General features: G+C 37.1%; 2 protein-coding genes across 3 annotated transcripts; both read left to right on the top strand.

Annotated features, from left to right (window-relative positions):
* The first annotated feature begins 2053 nt into the window (after positions 1-2053).
* On the top strand, positions 2054-10090 carry LOC114150662 (E3 ubiquitin-protein ligase RNF126-like). Its single transcript, XM_028027242.1, has 9 exons — positions 2054-2191; positions 4844-4902; positions 5492-5552; positions 5843-6078; positions 6175-6237; positions 6320-6389; positions 6496-6589; positions 7098-7213; positions 7334-10090. Exons 1-9 carry the CDS (start codon positions 2117-2119, stop codon positions 7523-7525), a joined length of 966 nt encoding a protein of 321 aa, XP_027883043.1. The 5' UTR covers positions 2054-2116; the 3' UTR covers positions 7526-10090.
* Positions 10091-12039: 1949 nt separating this feature from the next.
* Positions 12040-22032, top strand: bsg (basigin). Of its 2 annotated transcripts, XM_028027245.1 has the most exons (9): positions 12040-12262; positions 15560-15910; positions 16825-16990; positions 17569-17657; positions 17759-17895; positions 17998-18271; positions 20324-20348; positions 20431-20504; positions 20915-22032. In XM_028027245.1, exons 1-8 carry the CDS (start codon positions 12199-12201, stop codon positions 20489-20491), a joined length of 1167 nt encoding a protein of 388 aa, XP_027883046.1. In that variant the 5' UTR covers positions 12040-12198; the 3' UTR covers positions 20492-20504; positions 20915-22032. The 2 variants fall into 2 exon arrangements, with proteins under 2 accessions (XP_027883046.1, XP_027883044.1); XM_028027243.1 differs by lacking the exon at positions 15560-15910 and having other exon boundaries at positions 12046-12262.
* Positions 22033-22102: the final 70 nt, after the last annotated feature.

Genomic DNA, 22102 nt, shown 5'->3' with positions numbered 1-22102 from the left:
ATAAGAATGGAGAAGATACAATAGAAATTTGGTCTTTGTGTCATGCCATACATTTTTTATGTTTTTTTTATGTTTTAAAGAGATTGAGGCCTGGGTTAAAGGCCAAACAAAAGGTACGTACATGATGTGGAGGCAAAATCCATTAAATTAGCAAAAGTATAGGTGAATATATGCACAAACTGTCGAGGCGTTAATAAAAAACTATCAAAAAATAAAAGGTGCATCATGGAGAAATTACCTGTGGCCATAGGAATCAGGCTGGGAGGCTCTTGAGCTCGAACGGCTGCAAAGGGGTCTGATGACAATTCCAATGTTGTGTCAAACTGTTCTGCCAAAAACTCACTAGATTTGTGAGACATGTTTCTGGATGTCAGCCTGCCGTTATAGGATAGTTTAATTTTAAGATATATTGGTGACAGCTTTCATTTACAAAGTTAAAAATAACTCCAAACCCCAAACTGAATAACTTCATCATGCACGTCTTATGTAACCAAGTGATCTTTGAACTCTTCATTGCTATCTCGCAGCCATCAGACAGACGCCAAAAAGAATCTGGCTCCCTCAGAAACAGTGAAGGATATAACCCATGTGCAAAGCTTCTTGTTTGCTATTGGCTCAGGTTTGACTCTTGATAAAAAAAAATAATTTGAATACCTCCTGTCAAATGCTCAAGGACGACATACAAATTCGTTTCTGACTAGGTGTATTGTTCCAAAACAGATGCTGCACAACTTTCAAAAGATTAATGGATGCTCCTTGGGCTCTGGGAAAGGTTGAAAGGAATCCAATGGAAAAGTATCTTGTCAAAATAAATCTCATGTGGTGCCAAATTGCATACGCACACATCTGGGCTTCAAGTGAGACTATGCAGCAGAGAGAACCTGCAGGGAGAAAACCTGAAATCACTGATAATACACTGCGGTGATGCATGTTTGTTGAGGGGGTACTACATTTACCACTCCTAATTTCTGTGAGACACATGTCTTTATTATTGTGATTTGCTGAAAAACTGACACGGTATCTTGATTGGGATTTCCTTTCTTTCCACCCATGAAACAAGTTAAAAGAAATATTGTAGAGATGTAGTGTATCTTCAGAAACTGGCTATCAAAACAACCTTGCAACCCCACATCGAATGCACAACACCACCACCATGTGGTCACACTGAGCATGCACACTGTGTAGTTTGTTGCATTAAACTATTATGTTTAATTTTCTTTTAATATGGCAAACGTGAAATTAATTATAGTTAGTTACAGTGGAATAGTCTAGTTCAAATGCGACTGTTTTGTTTTGTTTTAGCACAACACGCCAAAGGTCCATGCCTAAATTCTGTCGAAAATTTGCTGAAAGACTTCAAAATCCTTTTGAAAAGACAACAGCAATACATTCTTACGAAGTTTCAGCTACAGTATTGTAGAGGGGTATGGGAGGACATTTGTATATATATAAATATACAGTACAGACCAAAAGTTTGGACACACCTTCTAATTCAATGGGTTTTCTTTATTTTCATGACTATTTATAAGGCAAGAAATCCCACTTATCAACCTGACAGGGCAGGTTGACCTATGAAGTGAAAACCATTTCAGGTGACTACCTCTTGAAGCTCATCAAGAAAATACAGAGTGTGTGCAAAGCACTAATCACAGCAAAAGGTTGCTACTTTGAAGAAACTAGAATATAAGGGGTATTTTCAGTTGTTTCACACTTTTTTGTTTAGTGCATATTTCCGCATGTGTTATTCATAGTTTTGATGCCTTCAGTGTGACTCTACAATGTCAATAGTCATGAGAATAAAGGAAACTCATTGAACTAAAAGGTGTGTCCAAACTTTTGGTCTGTACTGTATATATGTGTATAGACGTGCAAACTCCGTTTTGCAGATTGAAGTTAGTATGCTTTCTAAAAAATTACGGTGAAATTTATTATATTTGCCTTTTATAAAAAGAAATGAAACAACCATAAATGGAAATCACTGACGGTCTAAAAAACATGTTTAAATTGCTTCATATACATACACACATTTTAGCAAGGTCGTCCTTTCCACGGGTCAGCATTGTCCTTCACGTCACTCCGTAGTTCTTCCTTTTTTCTAACTGTATAGAAACTAAAGATGGCTGAAGCTCCTCCATGCACCAGCCGGTTCTTCTGTCACAGATGCTCACTGGAGATTAGTCCTCGGCTTCCCGTGAGTAGTGGGAATAAAGAAACATTGAATACGAAAACTCTGCCAAGGAAAACACCACGGGGTTGTTTTTGCTTTCATACACTTCGGTGTAGCGACGTGACAGTCGTTAGCATGCTAACACTGCTAACAGCCTCCTGAGATGTTCCGCTTATCATTCACCTCAACCTACTTAGCTGATTATCTTTGTTATAATCAAAACATAAACTGCGTACTTGCTATTTTCGCTTATATACCACTGGTGTTACACAACTTGCAACAGAGTTTAATTAATTTCTTATGCATCCAAATGGCTGTGTTGAAGCTAACTGCTAGCTGTTTTGATCAGTGGTGTTCTATTTAACGTCCAAAAATAACCGCGCGGATTCTTTGATTAAAATATGTATATGATTTACATTTAAGCAATGCTTACATTTGTTTAATATATATTTTTAATGCATCGTATGATTTATGTAACTGCTTTAAAAAATGTGTTTGGTTAGCCGCTCAGGTAAAGAGCAGAGTTGTGCTTGCTTTCCTCTGGTAGTCTAGAATGATCTGTCACTCTGTAGCCATGCTCTTTAAATCATTTGCCGTCGATCTCCGCAGCCACTGCTAATACAACTACGCAACACATACGGCAGATAAGACGTTAAGATTATTTTGCTTTTACCTTAAATAAAGACATAAAATGCAATCCCCTAACTTTGCCAGTGGCCTAAAAATGTGACAGAAGCATAATATGTACATATAATATGTGGTTAGAACTTATTTAAACGTCTGCTTAACGTCTGCAATGCTGGAGGAGGGTAACTATGGGGGTAACTATGGAGGGTAACTATGGAGGGTTACTATGGAGCTAACAGCAGAAGGAACTGTTAGCTGCTGGATTTTCTATTTTAACCATCTAACCATAAACCTGATCTAGCATTTCATTGATTTCAATGCTATGATTTTGCTAATTGCAACCTATCTATACCAGAATTGTAATGTCCCTCCTTACCGATATATAAAATAAACACTAAAGTAGTTGTGTTTGTACATTTTTGTGGTATGTCAAAACAATGACGTTTAAATTATATCAGGTTAAAAACTAAAACTTAGAGCAAACATGGATGCAATTGGATTGTAATCTGTGGAAAGTTGTGACTGAAATATCACTAAAGCGTAGCTCAGTTTCCAAATTATTTGTAGATATTTCCATGTCTAGTAAAGAACCTATAATTACATTTTTCATGGTTAGGACTAGGATGGGAAATGATTGTACTGTGTGTGGTTATTGTGAATAGTTATTTAATCTTTGTAATACTTAACAGTATAATGTTTGCAAAGTTCAAAAATCTAAATCTAGTGTTGAGATTGTGATTTTTATTTAATTTCTCCACTGTTTCTTCTACAAGGGCAGCAATAAATATCAATATCTTTAAACGTATATTTATACTCGCTGATAGGACATGCGCATTACAATGTTTTAAGCGTCTCTTTATCTTGTTTTGCATTGATCAATAGGTTGCTTTAAGTTTTATGTTATCTCTTTAAAGGTTAAAATGAATGCATTTTAGAGATAGATGAAGTTTCATTTTGAATTTGACTGGATATTCTCTATAAACAGTTTTGACCATAAAATTGTTGTCTGATCCATTTTTGCCGATATTCACTCAGAGGATGTTGAGCTAAGACTATGGTTGGCCCTGTTTATACACAAAAAGACTATAAATGTATTCAAGAATGTATTTGTATTGATGGACCTGTTTCTTGATGACTATATTTCATCTAGAATACTGGGTTTATTGTGTAAAAGGTGATCTTGTTTATTGCATTCACTACATTATGTCTTTTAATTCTTGGATTTATTACAGATGTATATAAAAACGCTGCTTTTATGTGTTGCACAAAAACAAACATGTGCCTTGAAATTGATCTGACGCCTCTTTTAGGGTACTTGATTAAATTATCGATAAGCAATTTTACCCTCTCGTTAGTCTTCATCTCAAAGGTAAAATCGTTACTGCTTAAAAAGCTTGAATGATCAAAAAAGAAGAAAACAGAAGTCCGTTATTCAGACCCATTTGTTATGATGGTCTTTGACTTGAAGTCACCTCTACAAATAAAAATGTAAGTTCTTCCTCACGTAATAAGAAATAGGCTAGCAAGGTTTCCCCCAGAAAACTTGCTAAGCCCAGTGGTCGGGGGGCTCGGCAGTCATTCATCCAGTGGCCCGCCATGTTTTTGAATTAAAAATTTTTGAAGTTGACAGGAAATTTGAAAATATCACTTAATAATTATGTGTAATTGGAAGATTAATATCTGAACACCAACTACAAATTCTTAAAAATGCAAATATTTAATAAAAACTTCAATAAATAAGCAATCCTAAGTCTGGTGGGGGCAAAAGTAAAGCCTTGTGGCCCACCAGGCTTATAATACTCTGGGGGGGAAACCCTGGACTGGGAAATAAAATGCACTCTGTGCTCCTATGCTAAAATTTGTAAACATTAAATTGTGAGGGAATCGGGTTTTTTGATTCAGAGATTTCAAGTAGGTGATTTAAAGTTTGGCATTCTGCATTACACTGCATTGCAACCACACAGATTATTACAGCTGTTCATAAAATTATAGTACACAGTGTCTGTTGTTGAACTTTTTTTTTTAATCTACCCTTTTTGTTCTTCACAGGAATACATGTGTCCACAATGTGAGTCTGGATTTATTGAGGAGCTGCTGGAAGAGAGAAGGTGCATGTAAAGTAGTAACTAAGCACAATGTACCAGAAATCCTGAATTGTTTAAATAAATAGGTGTGATTAGGCCACTGTTTATTGTTAGACATATTTATCCATATATTTTTGTCTTTGCCAAAAAGAAGCTTAATTTACCTTGGTGACACACAATTACTGACATTAGAATGTGAGGCCACCTCTGAAACCTATCATGTAGTTGATTTTAATCATATTTTCAGGACATAGCTTTTGAATACTTAGATTCAGGTAAGTTCACAACATTTAGGTTTTATGTTGTGCATAACAGAGTCCCTAACCTTTGTTTGGGTGAGTCTTCCAGATAGAAAATTAACTGTGGGTGTTAAATATCAACTGGGTTTTATATTTTTGCTTTAATATTACACTTTACCTAGTATTATGATCATGTTAGCGGAATGGGCAAATATTTATGGAACATGCTCGAAGGAGTGATAAACTTGGCAAGAAGTGACAGCAAAACCTGCTAATGTAGATATTTTTAAATCATTCTGGTTTGAAAAAGTGGAAAAACAATGTTCCTATTAGGCTCCCTTGTAACTTTGTCAACAATCTGCTTCCCTGTCTAGAGCGGACAATGGGTCCATGTCCACCATGTCCAGCGGACCCCAGAACCAACAACCATTGGAGGTTTTTAACCTAATCTTTACTCAGATTCTTGTCTTTAACAAGGAGCTGCCTGTGCCTTTTGACTCCTGTGACTCTGTTATGCACACTGTTGTGTAACAGAGTCAGCAGTTCTTAAAACTGCTTTAGCTGACATTTTTGTTGAACCTATAGTTGACATGATAGAACTTGTCATAGCTTTCAGTTCTGCTTTTGCACATTATTTTTGTCTTTTGTGAAGTTTACCTTAAAAATAAGGCATTGAGTTGTTCATTTCTTTTATTATGCTGTTGTTTTTTTTTTTTTTTTACCAGAATATGGACCAGCAGTTATCTATGTTCCCCTCCGGCTTTGGTCAGTTTTCCGTTAGCGTCTTTGATGACACCTTTGACCTTGGGCCTGGACTAGGGACAGAGGACAATCAGGATGCTGAAAACCAGTCAGAAAGGGACATGTCATCTCGGCAGCGATACGGTGCCAGGCAGAGTAGAAGTCGTCATGGTTCAAGACGGCAAGCAGGAAGGCACGACGGAGCTCCAACTTTAGAAGGGTGAGACATTTAGACATTTCTGCTTTCCTAATAGCACCACCCTATTTTTCTAAATGTTCTTTTTGTCTCATTCTTTGTCATTTGTTTTTTTCATAGTATCATCCAACAACTTGTGAATGGAATAATTGGACCTCCTGCAAATATTGGTGTTGGGGCCTGGTGAGTCTGTGGTACTGACATTTGAGAAGCAAAGAGATAAACTTGCAGCAGTTTCTTTACTTCAGTATCTCTTATTTTAAAGGGGGGTTCTCCACTCCAATCCAATGGACTATGCTTGGGGTGCTAATGGACTTGATGCTATTATAACACAGGTAATAAAAGAATAAGTAAACCACAAATAAAATGCAAGTTGTGTTTTTTGCAAGTCTGAAGTATAAATCAAGTAATTCAATCATGAATGTTTTCTTTTCTGTTTAGTTATTAAACCAGTTTGAGAACTCAGGTCCACCGCCTGCTGACAGTGACAAAATAAAAAGTCTTCCTACAGTGGAAATTACCGATGAGCATGTTGGTAAGTAAAAAGGACTAAAAGCAACAAACTTTTAGCGGCTAAAACTCTAGACATTCAGAGCACTGCACTATCTTTGCACGGTGGGTAAACGAATTTCCATCCATCCATTTTCTGTACCTTAGAGGGGTCAGGAGGGGTTGCTGGTGCCTATCTCCAGCTAACGTTCCGGGCGAGAGGCGGCGTACACCCTGGACAATTCACATAAACGAATTTCCTGGATGTTTTTATCCACACAATTACCTTGACAAGATGGTGTAAACATGCTAGCATTAGGCTAGCGCTTCGACAAGGTTTTCCATTTCCAACAGGAACAAGATTTTGACGTTTTTTTCAACAGTGTAGCTGTTTGTTTGTGACTCTGACATTTTATCAATAATGAATACGGTAATTGCCCAACAGAGCATCCAGATAATAGAAGTTCATAATACTGTATTTCTGCGGGCAAATCTGGTAAAGGGTCATATTCACATACTCTGTCTACCTGACGTTTTCACACACTTCTTTTCAGCTTCAGGACTGGAATGTTCTGTGTGTAAAGAAGATTACAGTGTTGGAGAAAATGTGCGACAGCTCCCGTGCAATCACATGTTTCACAATGATTGCATAGTCCCCTGGCTGGAACAGGTATTTCACTTATCCTACCCCATTTTCCCTTCTGTTTACTGTAAGCATTCACTGGTTGGTGTTTGAAACAGGGTCATGAAGGGTAAACATCCATAACACCCCTGTGTTTGTTTTCTGCAGCACGACACTTGTCCAGTATGCAGGACGAGCTTGACTGGACTGAACACGGCAACAAACCCTCCAGAACTCTCAGAGATGAATTTTACATCCTCCCCTTCTTCCTCGTCCTCATCGTCGTCCTCCTCCTCCACCTCTTCTTCCCCTCCGTCCTCAGATTCCACCAGCAACGAGAGCTCCACTGATAACTCGTAGGCAGGGTATTTGTATCCGTCACCTCATGAGCCGGTTTCTGCTCCTCGGCTGAGCAGTGACCTCCAGTCCCTCCCTGCTGTAGGGCAGAGGCCTGAGTGCATATCACCAGGATCACTCAGGCCTGTTTCAGGGGTAAGTGATACATGTGTTTATGTATTTCTGCCCGCTGTGTCCCCTCCCTGCCCCCACCACCACCACCTTCATCAGGAATGTGAACAATGGAAGGGTAGACGCCTGCGGTGCAGCTTGTGACTGGGAGGAAGTGGAAAAGCGTGAAAACTTCAAGAGATTCGTGGAGGTCAAAGCACCTCTTAAAAGAGGAGAATCCAAAGGTAGAAGACCAGGAGCGCCAAGACAATTACCAGTGTTTTTGTAAACCTCCAGCCTTGGTTGATGTAATATGACCCCCTTTTGCGATAGGCAAAACGTATGGGTATTCCTTTTTGTAGTAAGTTGCGTTCAAATCTTTGAGTGCGCAGCTTCAGTGTGCATTCAAATGTATCTATGGTGTGAATGAATATTACACTTCAATATCTTTCCAATTAAAATTTACAATAGTTTGTAGGATTGTTTATTTTGAACGAGCGATTTTGTCTGATGATTTACAGTGGTTGTTTGAATAAAACTAGTCTTTCTTTAAGGTCCAGTCCGCGCTAACCTAAGTATTTTTAAAAACTGAGATTTCTTTTAATCTCAGTTGCTGCAGTTTTTGGTGACAAAATCTAAGCATTAAAAAAAACAATAACAAAAAAACTGTTTGTGATGTAAATGTACTCGCTCGATGTATGGAGGTTTTTAAATGCTAGCACAGAGGCCCGCTTTGCACATGCCCAATTTGCCTTTTTTTTTTTTTGCAAAAGCACATATGCAGTGAGGCAGTTAAAATTTTTTCCACATCTGCCTTTTGTCCTCACCCTGTTTCCATGTAGCTTCAAACTAAAGCTGCTGAAGGTATTTTTGCTGTGTTCATGTTGTCTTGGAAGTTGAAACGACTACACGCTCTTGATTGAGAGGGTTCCTGTTGCAAGTCAGAAAACACTGGGATTTGCTAATAGTTTTGGTGCCAACATTTTTTTTTTTAGCAATAAACACCTATGATACATTTCTCATAATCTTCAAACTCAAAAGGAACCTAGATTCTTTAGAGCACTACAGGGAATACAAGCCATGAGAATTGTTTAGTAATGTCATTATCTTCTATCTGCATCTACCCGTGCAAGACACTGAATTGGGAGCTGCTCTACGAGCTCCTTCTTTATCAGCTGGAATACTGAGTGGATAATTTGCGAATTTGAATTGGTGAATTGTTTTGCTAACAGAGAACTCTTAAAATCTGACTTCAGAGAACAGAGAAGCGCTACTTAAAAAGACTAAAATGTATGTTAGAGGACAGAAACTAGAACTGAATCTTTAGCCCAGTTCTGTTTTTGCAGTTTTATGGATCTTTGGGGTAGTATTGTTGTAAATGTCAACATTTTGCTACTTGCTGGCAAACATAGGTCTTAAACATTTTCCAATTGGAATTTGAAGATTCAGAGATAAAGTATAAGTTAAAAAATATCTATAGCAAAATAGCTAGGGTGTAAAAAACTCATTAGGATTTATGAGAATCATGTTTAATTCTTGCATAGTATTAAAAAATATTTTTATTTTATTTTTTTAATAAAGTTATTTACTAATGTCTTCAGTTTTAAAAAATTCAATTTCAAACATGACTATGTAAGTAAAGAAAATGAGCACTATGGATTTTAATACATGTATGCATATGTTGAGACCAAGTCAAGCATGCTTAATTGCTATATTCTAAAATAACAAGCAGCAGTACTAGAAGAACACTGATGTGGACAGATTTAAAGTTTTCTTTGAGGTTTAATCTGTTTCAATTTTAGTCATTTTTTTCCCCATAATATCTTTAACACATAAAATAGAAAAAAGTTTGGGTTTTAGGTTCTTTCACTAACACTAGTGATTTAAAGCCAGCAGAAACTAAGAAACCACGAGGATGTCGATATTTACTCATCAAAGCAGAGCCCCCCCTAAGCCTTATCTAGTTTTACTTTTGATTAATCTCAAAGTGCATCAATGTGCAATCTATTTTTCGAAGCATCTCTGAACAGTACATACAAATAAAAACTATTCCATGTAAACTTCTCATAAACTAATGTGTTTTAACTGCTGTTTGGTTGGATTAGTTTGTGGCATTGTGAGTAGAAACCTTCTCTTTATTTAACATTTCTAAGGTGTGCAAGATGTGGGATGGATGGAATAAAAAAAAAAAAGATACTGTGGTGATTTTTAAAAATATATTTAAACATGTTGAGGTCTTTGGTTTGCAGTCTTAATTTATGTGTTCCTTTCATTGTTCTTTGCACTTTCAGAACAATCGAGGAACAATAACCCTCATTAGCTAAGCTTTTGAATCTCTTTTCAATGCATAATAAGGCTTTGAGATAATTTTGTACTTTCAAAGTGATGACTGGTCCAGTGGGATGCAAACCGCAAACAAACTGTACGAAATCCTTTACTTCTGCACTTGCCTGATAAATATCATCAATAAGCAAACTACATTCTGCTTCCTTTTATTGTTTAGCTATAGGTGTGCATTTCCTCTACTTTGTACCCCCCGTTCTCCTCTGGGATGTTGGGTTCTAAGGCTTTAATCGGAAGGGATTGTTGTAGTGGACAGAACACTTGTGTATAAACACAAATGAGCACATTTGAATTATATCTTTGAGATTGATTTTACAATGTGAAAATTAATCTATGTTCAATTTCACATTATTGTGGATGCGAAGTGTTTGTGCCAGACATTGCACCCTGGGAGGCTAATTTAAAGTACAATTACTTCAGGTTCAGTGCTGCAAGTCAGACTCTTAATACCAACTGTATTATTTTATTGGGTTTGCTGAAGCTTGCAGATCCTTTTCATATAAGCGAAGGTTGTTAGAATTCAGTTTTTTGCAGAAAATTAGGAATTCTATGACAACATCTAAAGGGCAGTCTTAAATAAAAGTCTAAATTAATTTATTTTTAACTAATCACTTTAAATATGTTGTGAGATTTTCTTCCTGAAAGTTGAAATTACATTTAAAGTGCCTGCTCTAATTATTTACCGCCATGGTAAAGATGTTTAAAACCCTTTACATTTATTTTATAGCAATAGCAAAAAGTTGCCCTGAAGATGTTGGAAAAATCCAAAACAAAATGTTGACAGAAATGTTTTTTTCAAAATCACTTGGTGGTGCAGTTATTGATATGTAGTGACTCTTTTAGGCATCTGATGGATTTTCTTACCTTGCATATTTGAGAAACTTTTTAGTAATTTGTTTGTTTGGGTTTCTTGTTGTGTATACAGCTAAATTGAATGAGGACCCATATTTATCTTTCTCCTCTCAGTAAAGTGAATGTTAAGGGGTTGGGTTGGGCCACAAAAGATTGCCATGACAGAACTGCATCAATGAAGCCTCCGCAGCACCCATTAGACACCATTTACATACCTACCTATTGTGATTCTAGAGAAAAGGTTTTTTTTGTGGCGTTCCAGCTTACACTCAAACATGCAAAACCTTGCTCGAACTCTATGCTTTGGTCAGGGCATTTGAAGTACAAATTTGGTGGCTTCTGCCAGAAAACTGAAAATGTCTACAGTAATAACTGGGTCTTCCCACTGTATAATGAACACATAGCCTAACCAGCTCAGGAATTATTCACCAGACAAAAACCTTCTACCATAATTATCCCAGTCCCCAAATGTAAATCCTCCAAAAGAATTAGTGACAAGCTGAAAATAAGAATGCTGAAGAGAGGGGTCCAGGGCTAGGGATGATATATCGATCTGTCAAAATTTATTTATGAAGCACTTTTCAAAAGGCCGAGTTTAGCACAAGCTTTTTAAAGAGGTTAAAAACAAAGTACAAAACTAATAGAAACACCCATTTGAAATGATTATACTAAGTAACAGATAAAAACAATTTTATTGATAGTGAAATTATGAATTAGGAAAGGGAGATGAGTCAATCACTGGGGAATGAGTAAATGTAGAAATTCAATCATGTGCAATAAGGAATGATCAAACATATTTGAACTGGCTTTCTCAAGATAAATTTCTTGAGAAAGCCCATGGCACTCCTTGAAATCGGAAATTAAAATCCTGTTGATGAGAAATATGGCTGTTTCTATAAAATCATCTTTAAAAAGGACACAGTTATCATAAAGCGTGGCATTTGATTCAATTTTGAGTTTTACCCCAACATTTTTGGCATGCAACAAATTTTTAGTGTTGTTTGTAAATGCCAGAATTACAAAAAAAATAATAATCTGGCAAATTTTCTTTGTAATTATATTACAAAGAAAATATAATTTGTCCTAGCAAATTTGTTGATTTATGTCCATTTTGTATATCTCTAAAATGGTGTCGATTATAAATCAGGCCTTTAGTTTCAGTAAATTGTTAAACATAATGGAACATGTTTGCCACGCCCATTTGTTTTACGTCATGCGTACGTGCTGATTAAGGGCGTGTGCGTAGAGGACGACCAAGCACATCAGTTCATTGTCGGCATTGAAGATTCGGCTTCAGGACCAAGGAGGCTCGCGGGAAAAAGTAGACTTTTCCCCGCAAACAACCTCGCATCGTGTTTATTCGTGGCGAAAATCGTTAACAGTCGTCAGCCATGAAGTTGCTGTGGGCTCTCGCTGCCCTACTTTTGTGCTGTTGGCGAGCCGACGCGTCCACAGGTAAGAATTGTGTCAGCCATGTTGGCTCAGTGTAGACTTTGCCCCGACTACGAACATTTTGTTTTGCTCGCCGTCCTCAAACGGTTTTCGTAGTAAAAACGTGCTATGGCTATTACAAAAAAACAAAACTAACAAACAACACAAAAATAAGTATTGGGACGTTTGACATCCTTGGTTTGGGAGGTTTGAACGGGTTGCGTCTTGTTGCTGTGCCGTTGAAACGTTTAGCTAATTTGCTGTAGAGGAGGCTAAAGAGCGTTTTATGTAAACCGTCTTAATGACGCGCCGTGACGCTGGAAAATCTGCGTTTTTGTCGCTTTAAAGACACGTCTTAAACTAACAAACGTATGGCTAATCTAGGAAGAAGATGTTTTTTTTTTTTTTTTTTTAAAAAGGGGGACATTAACAGCGTCCTCTGAGTAACGTGCGTCCTCTGAGCTGTGGTAAAATTAACCTCGGATTGCGTAACGTTTCAGATGATTACTTGCGTTACTAACCAGATTATCTGTCCTTTTTAATTTAATGGATTGCATTGGGCACCATCTTGTGTGTTAAAAGATCATGGTCCTCAACGAGTCTATTGCTGTAAGCTTTACGGTGCGACTCAATTCTTTGACACGATGCTGACTTTCGTTTACAATCAATACAGGAAAAAAAATTTATAAAATGACACAAACATGTATTATACATTATTAGTTACTGATTCTTAGTTTATCTCGCAGTCACTTTGGCTTCCATGATGATGTTGAATCCAAAAAGACACTTTAATTACCCTAAATAGCTCCCGAAACTGTTAAAAAAAAATTCCAGCAGTAGCATTTTCTTGCATTCAAAAGAGTTTGAACTTTTTCTTCAAGGTAATCTTTGAAAAGGCTTGATTATGCTAAGATAATCATTTTTGACACAGTAATAGTTGACTTTATCTTGGGGCAGCACTGATTGACTTACAGTAACTTAATCGAAATAATCTTTATTCTTTTGTGTAATACTGGTTGGGAATTCTTCCAAACTCGTTTACATAAACTATGAGCTTCTAAAAGATTTAAAATTTTTTCGGTGTGTCTATGGCAGCATGTTCTGCTGGCTACCTTTTTTTTTAAAAAAAAAAACAAAACTTGTTTTAAAGGGGTTTGACTTTGCACCAGTCCTTCAGCGTAAATGTAACACAAGGGCTACAGATTTTAGTTTTGAAGTGTTGTTTTCCATGGATTTAAAAAGGTGAAAAATACATTTGGCTAATTAAAAAAAATGTGTGTATATATGTGTTTTAGTCCATTGTTTTATTTATATATATTTTTTTGCCCTTCCTAAAAAGTAATCTTTTAAAACAACTGTTGTTTATTTCAGAGTGTAACCTTTTTGAGGCACATTGTCTTTGCTGCCCTCATTCAAATGTCAAATACTAATTTTGGAAATCTGAACTTTTAAAAGAACTTCAAGCACTAAATCCTTAATCTAATGTTACAGAACATATGGTTAAAATAGAAAATTACATGCAACCAAACTTTACTGTAGACGAACTGCTTAATTTGAACAGCCATGCTACTCAAGCTCTGAAGGTGACCTTTGGTAATGGTGGAAAGTTGCAAGATATGTACAGCGCCTGAAGCTTTTGTTGACAACCAGAGATCCCTCTTGTGACCTGCTGACATTTTGCATTTTGTCAAAGGTTATGAAGACAGCTTCAGTCAAATGTTTATACACGGTGCTTTAATATTAATAGATAGTGTGGTTTGTCAATAGCATATTCTGTTTGGGAACATGTTTTTTGTTCTGCTTGCGTGTTGAGCAGCCATACAGCTCCGCTCTGTAAGTGTACATGGAGGTCAGCTATACTTGTGGAAAGGACAGGAATCCTAAATCACTCCAGCAGGCCTTTATTACTTTGGAGCTCTAGTTGTCATACTTGCTAGCTTACCTGGCATAATCCTTGTGAGTAATTAAACCTGATTTTCTGGTCTTCACAAAATGGCCAAAAATATTTTCTTGCTTCTCCAACTGTTTGTTTGGATGAGCAATTTGAATGTGCAGTAAATAAAATAAAATTGATGTGAAGATCAATGCACGATTCTTCAAAACGTTTGCTAATGCAGTAATTCTAGTTTGTGATATTTGCGATTCCTTTGTTGTGTAATGATGTGTGCAAAGCCTCCATTAAATCAATGGCATGATGGCCTAAAAATATCTAGCGTTAACCTAGATTGACAGTTACTGTTGTTGAGCAAACCTGGCAATAGCAACAAACGCTATTGGCTCTAAATGTCTTTCGTACATTTTCACTTTTTTCTTTTCTTTTTTCATCTTGATTTCATCTGCATTTTCCACCCTCATCTGCTTTTCTATTTGTTCTCTCACATTATACATTGTGTTTTAGTGCAAATGCTTTGTTTTGGTGTCTTTGGAGCAAACTTATTTGGTATTACATTTGCTTTATGGTTCTGTCTTAATAAGAAATATCCATGTGATCTAGTACTGCTAAAGAGAAAAGCCCTCAACTCAGTTTTTTTCATCTGTCTCTTAATCATTAAGAGGATTAAAAATTTACCAGTAACAGATTAGGTTTTAATCCTGCTACTTGTCAAGTGTAAGATAATTTAATGAAGTTAGTGGTTTTTGAAAAATGTCTTAAATATTAAACTATATTCTTTTTACAGTAAAAGCTGTGCTGTAAATTTCAACTTGACTTGACATTAACACTGAGATTACTACCAAATATATTGACCTACAAGCTGACTTTAAACCAAAATGCCTTGTTCCTTTAAAAAAAAAAAAAAACCTGGATGTGAGCAAGTATTTTTGTATAAAAGAGCCTAGAAAGCAGTTGGCTTTGAATCTGGGTAAGGCAAGTTTATCTTCATAGCGCAATTCATACTCAAGTGCATTATTTGACATTAACATTAAAATACATTGAAGTACAAGTTGCAAACCATTAGAGCTCATCTGTAATATTCTACCTTCTTATAACACAAGGTTTCTAGTCAAAATGTTGCTGCCCATTGAGCTTTGGTCATCTACGGCTGCCTTTTATGTTGCATTTATTTTAATTGATCAGTGTTCTAAGTGTGATCAACAATATTCCTAAGAATTGGCTGTAAATGTTACTCTGATTTTTATATGTGCATGTTTTGGGCTTGCTGTCATATTTTCATTTCCTTGGTTCTTATTAACTTTTTTGTCTCTTTTTTTGTATGCTTTTTGTTCCCTCCATCTTTATCAATCATTCATTCATCTTCTTTGCTTCTAACACACTTATTACATTTCTTGTAATTCGCTGGGCTGGCTGTAAATTGCACTCAGCGGGTTTTATAAAATCCCCCCTCTCTCAGATCAAACTAATCAACGACAGTGCGGAGCTGCACTGTGAGGTAGTAGGGAACCCCATTCCTGAGGTGCAGTGGTGGTTTGTAGAAGGCGAGGAGTCCAATGAGACGCTCACCCAGCTGTTCGATGGGGCACGAAATGAGCGCGTCAGAATAAATGCCACATACATAGCTCACGCCGCCAGCACCATTCACCTCCTCAGCCTCACTCTTGACGACACGGGCACATACGAGTGCCGCGCTTCCAACGACCCCGACCGCAATGATCTGAAGAAGACGCCCAAAATCAAGTGGATCCGCTCGCAGGCAAACATTATTGCAATCGAAAGTGAGTGGAAGAGGAGGGAAAGAAATGAGGAGACGCTCATCGAAGTAGCTATTAGCTCCTCATTAGTGAAATCCTGGGCGTCTACTTCCTGCCCCGTTTTCCTGGTTCAGTATCCTCTCAATCCTGCTCCATCTAGTACATGCTCTCCCTTTCTCTCCTAAGAAACTCCAAGGTTGCCCTGTAGTTGACTGAACCTGGTTTCAGAGCATAGCCCAACTGCTCCTTTAATCCTGTACCACCTGATTGCAAAGTATGCATTTAATCTGATACCCCCCTCACCTCCTCCTCTTTCAAGACTTGGTTAAGTGCAATTATAATCTTGCTCATAATACTGGTCATAAGGCTTGAAATTTGCAAATGGCCTCAATAGGACAATGACTGTGGTTAACTAGGATAACCAGGTTTAGAAAATGAATGGAAAAAAATCTTTACTCGATTTCAAAAGGGTGTCAGATTACTTCATTAGTGCTGCTTCTCTGTAGATTTGGCATTATCCTTAAATGATACTAACATTGTAAATGCCTCTTAATGCTTGTAGACATTCTTGTTGCTTATAGCCCACTGGACTATAAGCACATAAGATGGCAGCAAGTTATTAAACAGGCTCTCAGCCATTGGGCAGTGTTCTGCCTTGAGGCCCAGTATTATGTCTTGCAATTGAAGCAAATGGAAACAAAATGGTACAAGTATTATATGAATAACTACTTATTTGGCAGTGAAACTTATACTCCCAAATGTTGCTTCTTCTGCATGTATTTACCAAAAACCTTTCTCCCCTTGTGACCTTATTGTAGTTTCACTAAATGAAATCCAATATTTCTTGGTGGTTGACGCTTTAACCTCCTAATAGTGGTTTTTATATTTGTGAGGAAAAAGTTAAAGGATTTGTCTTATTCCCTCTCTTTACTTTGCAGGCCCACAAATCAATGTTGAACCTTCTGAGGTCAGCAACCAAACCTCTGCCATTCTCACCTGCAACTTAACGGATTCCACCCTTTCCAGTAAGGGTTCCTACTGGACACACAATGATAAACCCATTGAAAAGTCAAGGTCCTCTTCTTCTAACTATGCTTCATACAAGTAAGAAACTCTTCTTCCTAAGATTACAGAAATGGATGTGTCCAACTGTTTTTGATTGACGGTGAAACATTTTGCAATGCATTTTACTGTCATTTACTTTTGCTTATTTGTTTTTTCCACCTCCCTCCCTCTGTAAGGCTTCCTGTATTGGCGGCAGTGTTATGGGTTTCAGTCAGCCATTCACGACTCTTGATTAGTGGGGAGGTGGACCGTGCAGACATGCAGCTTTGCTGGCGCTCTTGGCGGCAGGGATGAGAGCCGCTAGCAGTGTACTCTCTTGCTCTGACCTTAATTCTCTATTTTAGAGGGAAGGCAGGACAGTAGCGCCAAACAAAGCGGAACTTTGACTGGAAATTTGAAATATTTAAGCAGACAAGCGGCTTTAGATTCTCACCCAGCTATTGAGCATAAACTGCATTCTGTTGTTTTTTTTTTCTGCTTGGCTGAGTGGAAAAACTAATCATCATGAAAGTAGCCACAGCTTTAGTCAGTTTTTGCTTTGATTCCCAGTGCTGGAAAAGAAAATGCATATGCATTTCCATGTTTAACAATCGGTGGTGTATTATTTGGTCTCTTAGTTTGGAGAAGATCACCTATCATCAGTCTGGACGCTATGAATGTGTGTTTGAGACTGACCCACTAGTGAAGCGGGTCATTGAGGTGAAAAGTAAGTGAAAATAAATGCATCAGAATTGGTTCAGATGTTGCCAAGTTGATCTACATAATCAGGGGTAAATGACTATATTTAATGCTTTTTTTTTCTAACAGCACTTCCTTATGTTGGAGCCTATAAGCACTCGGAGCACGGTAATGAGAATGACAAAAGTGTGCTCACTTGTGTTGCTCATGGTCACCCCCTTCCCACTGATTGGATGTGGTATAAAGAGGAGGGCAGCGAACTAAAGGTGGGAATACAGTGTTTTAAAAGACTCGATGTAGAAAGAAAATTATTCCTTTAGATTAAGCTGGTTTTTATGAATATTTGTTCCTCTAAATATGGTCAACAGGCTATTGTTAATGGCACTCAGAGATATGAGATCAAGAGCACCCCTAACAAGACCATGCTGACCATTGAAGACCTGAACATTGAGTCTGACGGTGGATACTACTTCTGCTCTGGAAACAATGAACTTGGCCAAAACAAGGACAAGATCTTTCTCCGTGTCCGGAGTCGCCTGGCTGCTCTCTGGCCCTTCCTGGGCATTGTGGCCGAGGTCATCATCCTTGTGACGGTCATCTTCATCTATGAAAAGAGGAGAAAGCCCGATGACGTCACTGATGGTATGTACTCGACTTCTTCTACAAGCTCCCATAAATTTAAATAAAATAACCTGCAAAGAACAGAAGTATGAGGCTCCTAGTCTGCTATGGTTTTACTTTTCTAAGAATTTAGAAGAGAGATGGTTTGTAATTTTTCCCAGTTAAATAGCCCTTCAAATTATGCCTAGTAATTTCTCACTCTTTTTAAAAAATATTTTGTTTATTCTTAATAATGACATGTATCCCATCCTTTAGGTTTATCCAAAGATGTTCTACTGATTTTTTTTTTTTTTTGACAGTCTATTTTTTAAAGAAATATTCATTTGTTACTTATAGGTATAGTTATACCTTAACTTATAACTACTCTGTGGTTAAATCATCTTGCCTTTCCATATTAATTGAGCACTATGAATAATCGGGGGTTAACTTTATGTAAAAACCAAGCTGAAGGGAAAACGTAAAGAAATTCCAACAAATAACCAAAAAAATCAGTGCAGTGAGATTTTGAATAGGTAAGGAATTGCCTTTTTGGCTTTCCACCTTTTTGCTCCAGCAGTCTTGTAAAATTCCAAAGTAAATATATTAAGATTTATTTGTAATTTTAACTTTTTGTTTGAAAATGTGTGTTATTGATTTAATGTCTATGGTGACGTGTACTGGACCCTGAAGGCAGCTGAACATGGGAGTTTTATATGCCAATTTCAGATGTTTTGTGTAGCTAACACTGTAGTAGGATTTCTCAGTTTTAAATATTATCAAACCTATAAGTTACTGTCTCTTGTGATTCTATGGGCTTTCCCAATCCCTGCAGAACTGGGGTTTAGATGGTGTTTAGTTCAAGACAAACTTTCAGGAAGAGGGAAGAAGAACATGCTTTTTAATTTGACAATGTTGTCTTTAGTTTTGTCATTATTTACAATTTCAATATAGCTCAGGAATTGGCTTCTACTGCTGTGTAAACAATCTGTTATAGAACCTTTTTTTATTTTTTTTATTTTTTTACATTTTTGACTTCTCTGTTCGCTGCTGATTTTGCATTTTGGTAAGTGAACAAAAACTGCATGTCAGACTGAAGTGGTTGAGCTGAGATGGCCGCGTGGGGGACAAAAAAAACCTATGGAAGTCTGAATGAACTGCTTTCATAGTAACCACTTCTAAGAGGAATGTGCTCAAAGATTTGGTCACTCTTTCACTGGCGCTGAATGTTATATACAGAGCAAGCTCCAAATATTCACTTTCACTTTTTTGGTTTTGCCTAAACTCTATTGTTTGTTTGTTTTTTTGAGCCAATGAAAGAGTCAGATGAGACACTTGAAGTAGTGTATTGGTTTGATATGACGCCGTGTTGGTTTAAAAGTAAAGGAACCAGCGACTTGTTTGCATGTGTTCTGCATCTTGTACTTAATGCATGTCAACTGCGAGGCAACTCTTGTAAGAACCGGTCTATGCCATTCGTCTCATTCACCGCTCGGCCACAGAGGAACCTTACTCTCTTTATTTTTTATTTTTTTATCTTGTCAATACATGGTGTTGCTCAGGTGTGAAACTTCACTATACATTGCCAGGATGTGTGTTGAGCTGTTTCAGCTGAAGAATACAACTGTTGCAGTGTGTTATCTCTTGCTTGTATTGCATGAGCGTCTGTGATGCTTAGGGTTGCATTGGGACGGTGCATTAAAAGATGAGTGCCAAATGATGTGTTTAAATGTTGTTGGAGATTGGCCGAAGCAACAGAATTGTCAAAATTACATTTGATAAATGATGTTTTTTTTTTTTTTCTCCAACACAAATGATTTCAGTTGAACTGGTTAATGGATCACCATTGTATGATTATAGTTGCATCATTCATTGTCAGAAATGCTCCAGATGGGCATGTCTATTCATGTGTAATTGAATCCGGTCATGCCATTGCAGTCATGTTGGAGGTTGTCATTATTACCACTTGCTACAGTCATTGGTTAAAATGGTGTAGACATGTCTCTCACTACCCAGCTGTAAGCTGCTATTAACTTTTTTTTTTCCTTCTTCTTCTTCCCTTCCCTCTCCTCAATGACTAACACGCTGCTTGTTCAGACGATGACTCAGGAGCTGCTCCTCTGTAAGTACAGTCACAGCTTGCTGTTTTTTTTGTATCTTCAGCCTTTTTTCTAGAAGAGAGCTCATGCTTGTCTGTCTTCCAGGAAGAGCAATTCTACTGCAAACCACAAGGAGAAGAATGTGAGGCAAAGAAATGCAAACTAAGAAAATGAAGGAGGTATGTGGAATTGTGTTTTAAGCAACTTAATCTGCAAAGTTTTTTTTTCTTTTTAATGGGAAAATATACACCATCTTGCTAAAGCACTCTTACATAGCTGTGAAATAGAAGTGCATGTGTTAAGTGTATAAACTTTCACCAGGTCCTACCAGGAGTTTGCCATTTACAATGCACTATTCATGGTGCATTATTAAGTTGCACAGAATTTTATTTTGGGGTATTAGTCACTGTTGGCCTGCTTCATGGTTATGGGCTATTTTCTGTTGCTCTGTCATCAAATTCCCATTAACTCGATGGAAGGTTGCAGTGCTGACATCAGAAGTGGTACAAAAGTTTACAAGGTTTGCAAAAGCATTAAGTGGCAATTTCAATAAAACGTTTTTACTTTTTTTGTCCCCTCTTATTTCTAGATGGATGTCAAGTTGGCACTCCAGGATTCAACTGTTGTGTGGCACATTATATTGTGCAATACAATTTTTAAAGTACCTTTTTTGTGCTTGAGTGTTGATGTTTTAGGAGAATAATTTTCCTTTTTTTTTTTTTTTTTTTTTTTTCCTTTTTTATGCTTAAATTTTTAACATTGTGCAGGCAGGATGTAGTGTGAAACAACCCTTTCTGCTTGAGGCCATGAGACAAATATTGCATGAGTTTTAAAGCTGTTCTAGCCAAGCGTGTGGTGTAAAAAATTACATGAGAATGCATAGTTTTGTGATCTTCAGTTTTTTTTATGCTCAAGCTTTCCTGCACAGGACTAACATAAAGCCACATTTCATTCTCTGATTTGGAACACTCACTTGTGAAGAAGCACAAGTGAGTGTACTTTTGATCCAGATAGTTGCCATCCTTGTTTTAAAACATACAAGTTTACTGGAATTCATGTATGATTTGTTGCAACCCCTCAAACGTTGCTCTGCAGAGTTTTACTTTGCCTTAAACTGCTTTTCATGTGGGTTCTTTTTTTCTTTCCTTCATTCTTTAAAAACCTGGAAACATTGGGTTAGATCTGAGGCTTTAAATTTACTTCACAATTTACTAACATTCAATTTGTGACTTTTTATTTTTATTTTTTTAAAGAACAGCATTTAGTAATGTTTTATTTTGTTTTCCCCTCAGATTAAAATTGGGGCACATGTTGTTGCTCAGTTAACCACCCCAGTATAAGAGGATTATTTTGGACCAAGTGCAAAATATTTTAGGTGTTGCACCAGTGCAGTGCAACTTCAGCAATGTGCACGCATTAAAAAAAAAAAAAAATACTACTGAATTTTTTTTCCTCTTTGCTTCTTGTGATCTGAAACAGTTATCTGATTGTTGAATGGTTTTCTGTCCTCTTCACTGTGTAGATAATCCAGAAGCCATATATTCCATTTAACCTGAACAACGTGGTGATTGAATGTTACATTATAGAGTTTCAAGATTTAAAGACTTAGCCAGAATTGTGTAAAGTGCTGTACCTTCCATCAACGTGGAATACCATTCTTTGTACAACTTGCACAAACTGAAATAAAGATATTGAAATTTAAAACTGTCCTTTACTCTGAAAGTTTTAATTTAGCTCTCATTATAAGCCGCCTCCTTTAGATCTGTCGTTGCTATTT

The sequence above is a fragment of the Xiphophorus couchianus genome, chromosome 9, assembly GCF_001444195.1.
Source record: "Xiphophorus couchianus chromosome 9, X_couchianus-1.0, whole genome shotgun sequence".
Lineage (NCBI taxonomy): Eukaryota > Metazoa > Chordata > Actinopteri > Cyprinodontiformes > Poeciliidae > Xiphophorus > Xiphophorus couchianus.
This window is presented reverse-complemented; position numbering and strand designations above follow the sequence as displayed.

What these genes read in the sequence shown, in the direction of transcription:
- LOC114150662 (XM_028027242.1), top strand. Translation starts at nt 2,117, where the DNA reads ATGGCTGAAGCTCCTCCATGCACCAGCCGGTTCTTCTGTCACAGATGC. An exon ending in AGATTAGTCCTCGGCTTCCC is followed by an intron (nt 2,192 to 4,843) that starts GTGAGTAGTGGG and finishes TGTTCTTCACAG; the next exon opens with GAATACATGTGTCCACAATG. An exon ending in GAGCTGCTGGAAGAGAGAAG is followed by an intron (nt 4,903 to 5,491) that starts GTGCATGTAAAG and finishes TTCCCTGTCTAG; the next exon opens with AGCGGACAATGGGTCCATGT.
- bsg (XM_028027245.1), top strand. Translation starts at nt 12,199, where the DNA reads ATGAAGTTGCTGTGGGCTCTCGCTGCCCTACTTTTGTGCTGTTGGCGA. An exon ending in TCTAACTATGCTTCATACAA is followed by an intron (nt 16,991 to 17,568) that starts GTAAGAAACTCT and finishes TTGGTCTCTTAG; the next exon opens with TTTGGAGAAGATCACCTATC. An exon ending in AGGAGGGCAGCGAACTAAAG is followed by an intron (nt 17,896 to 17,997) that starts GTGGGAATACAG and finishes TATGGTCAACAG; the next exon opens with GCTATTGTTAATGGCACTCA.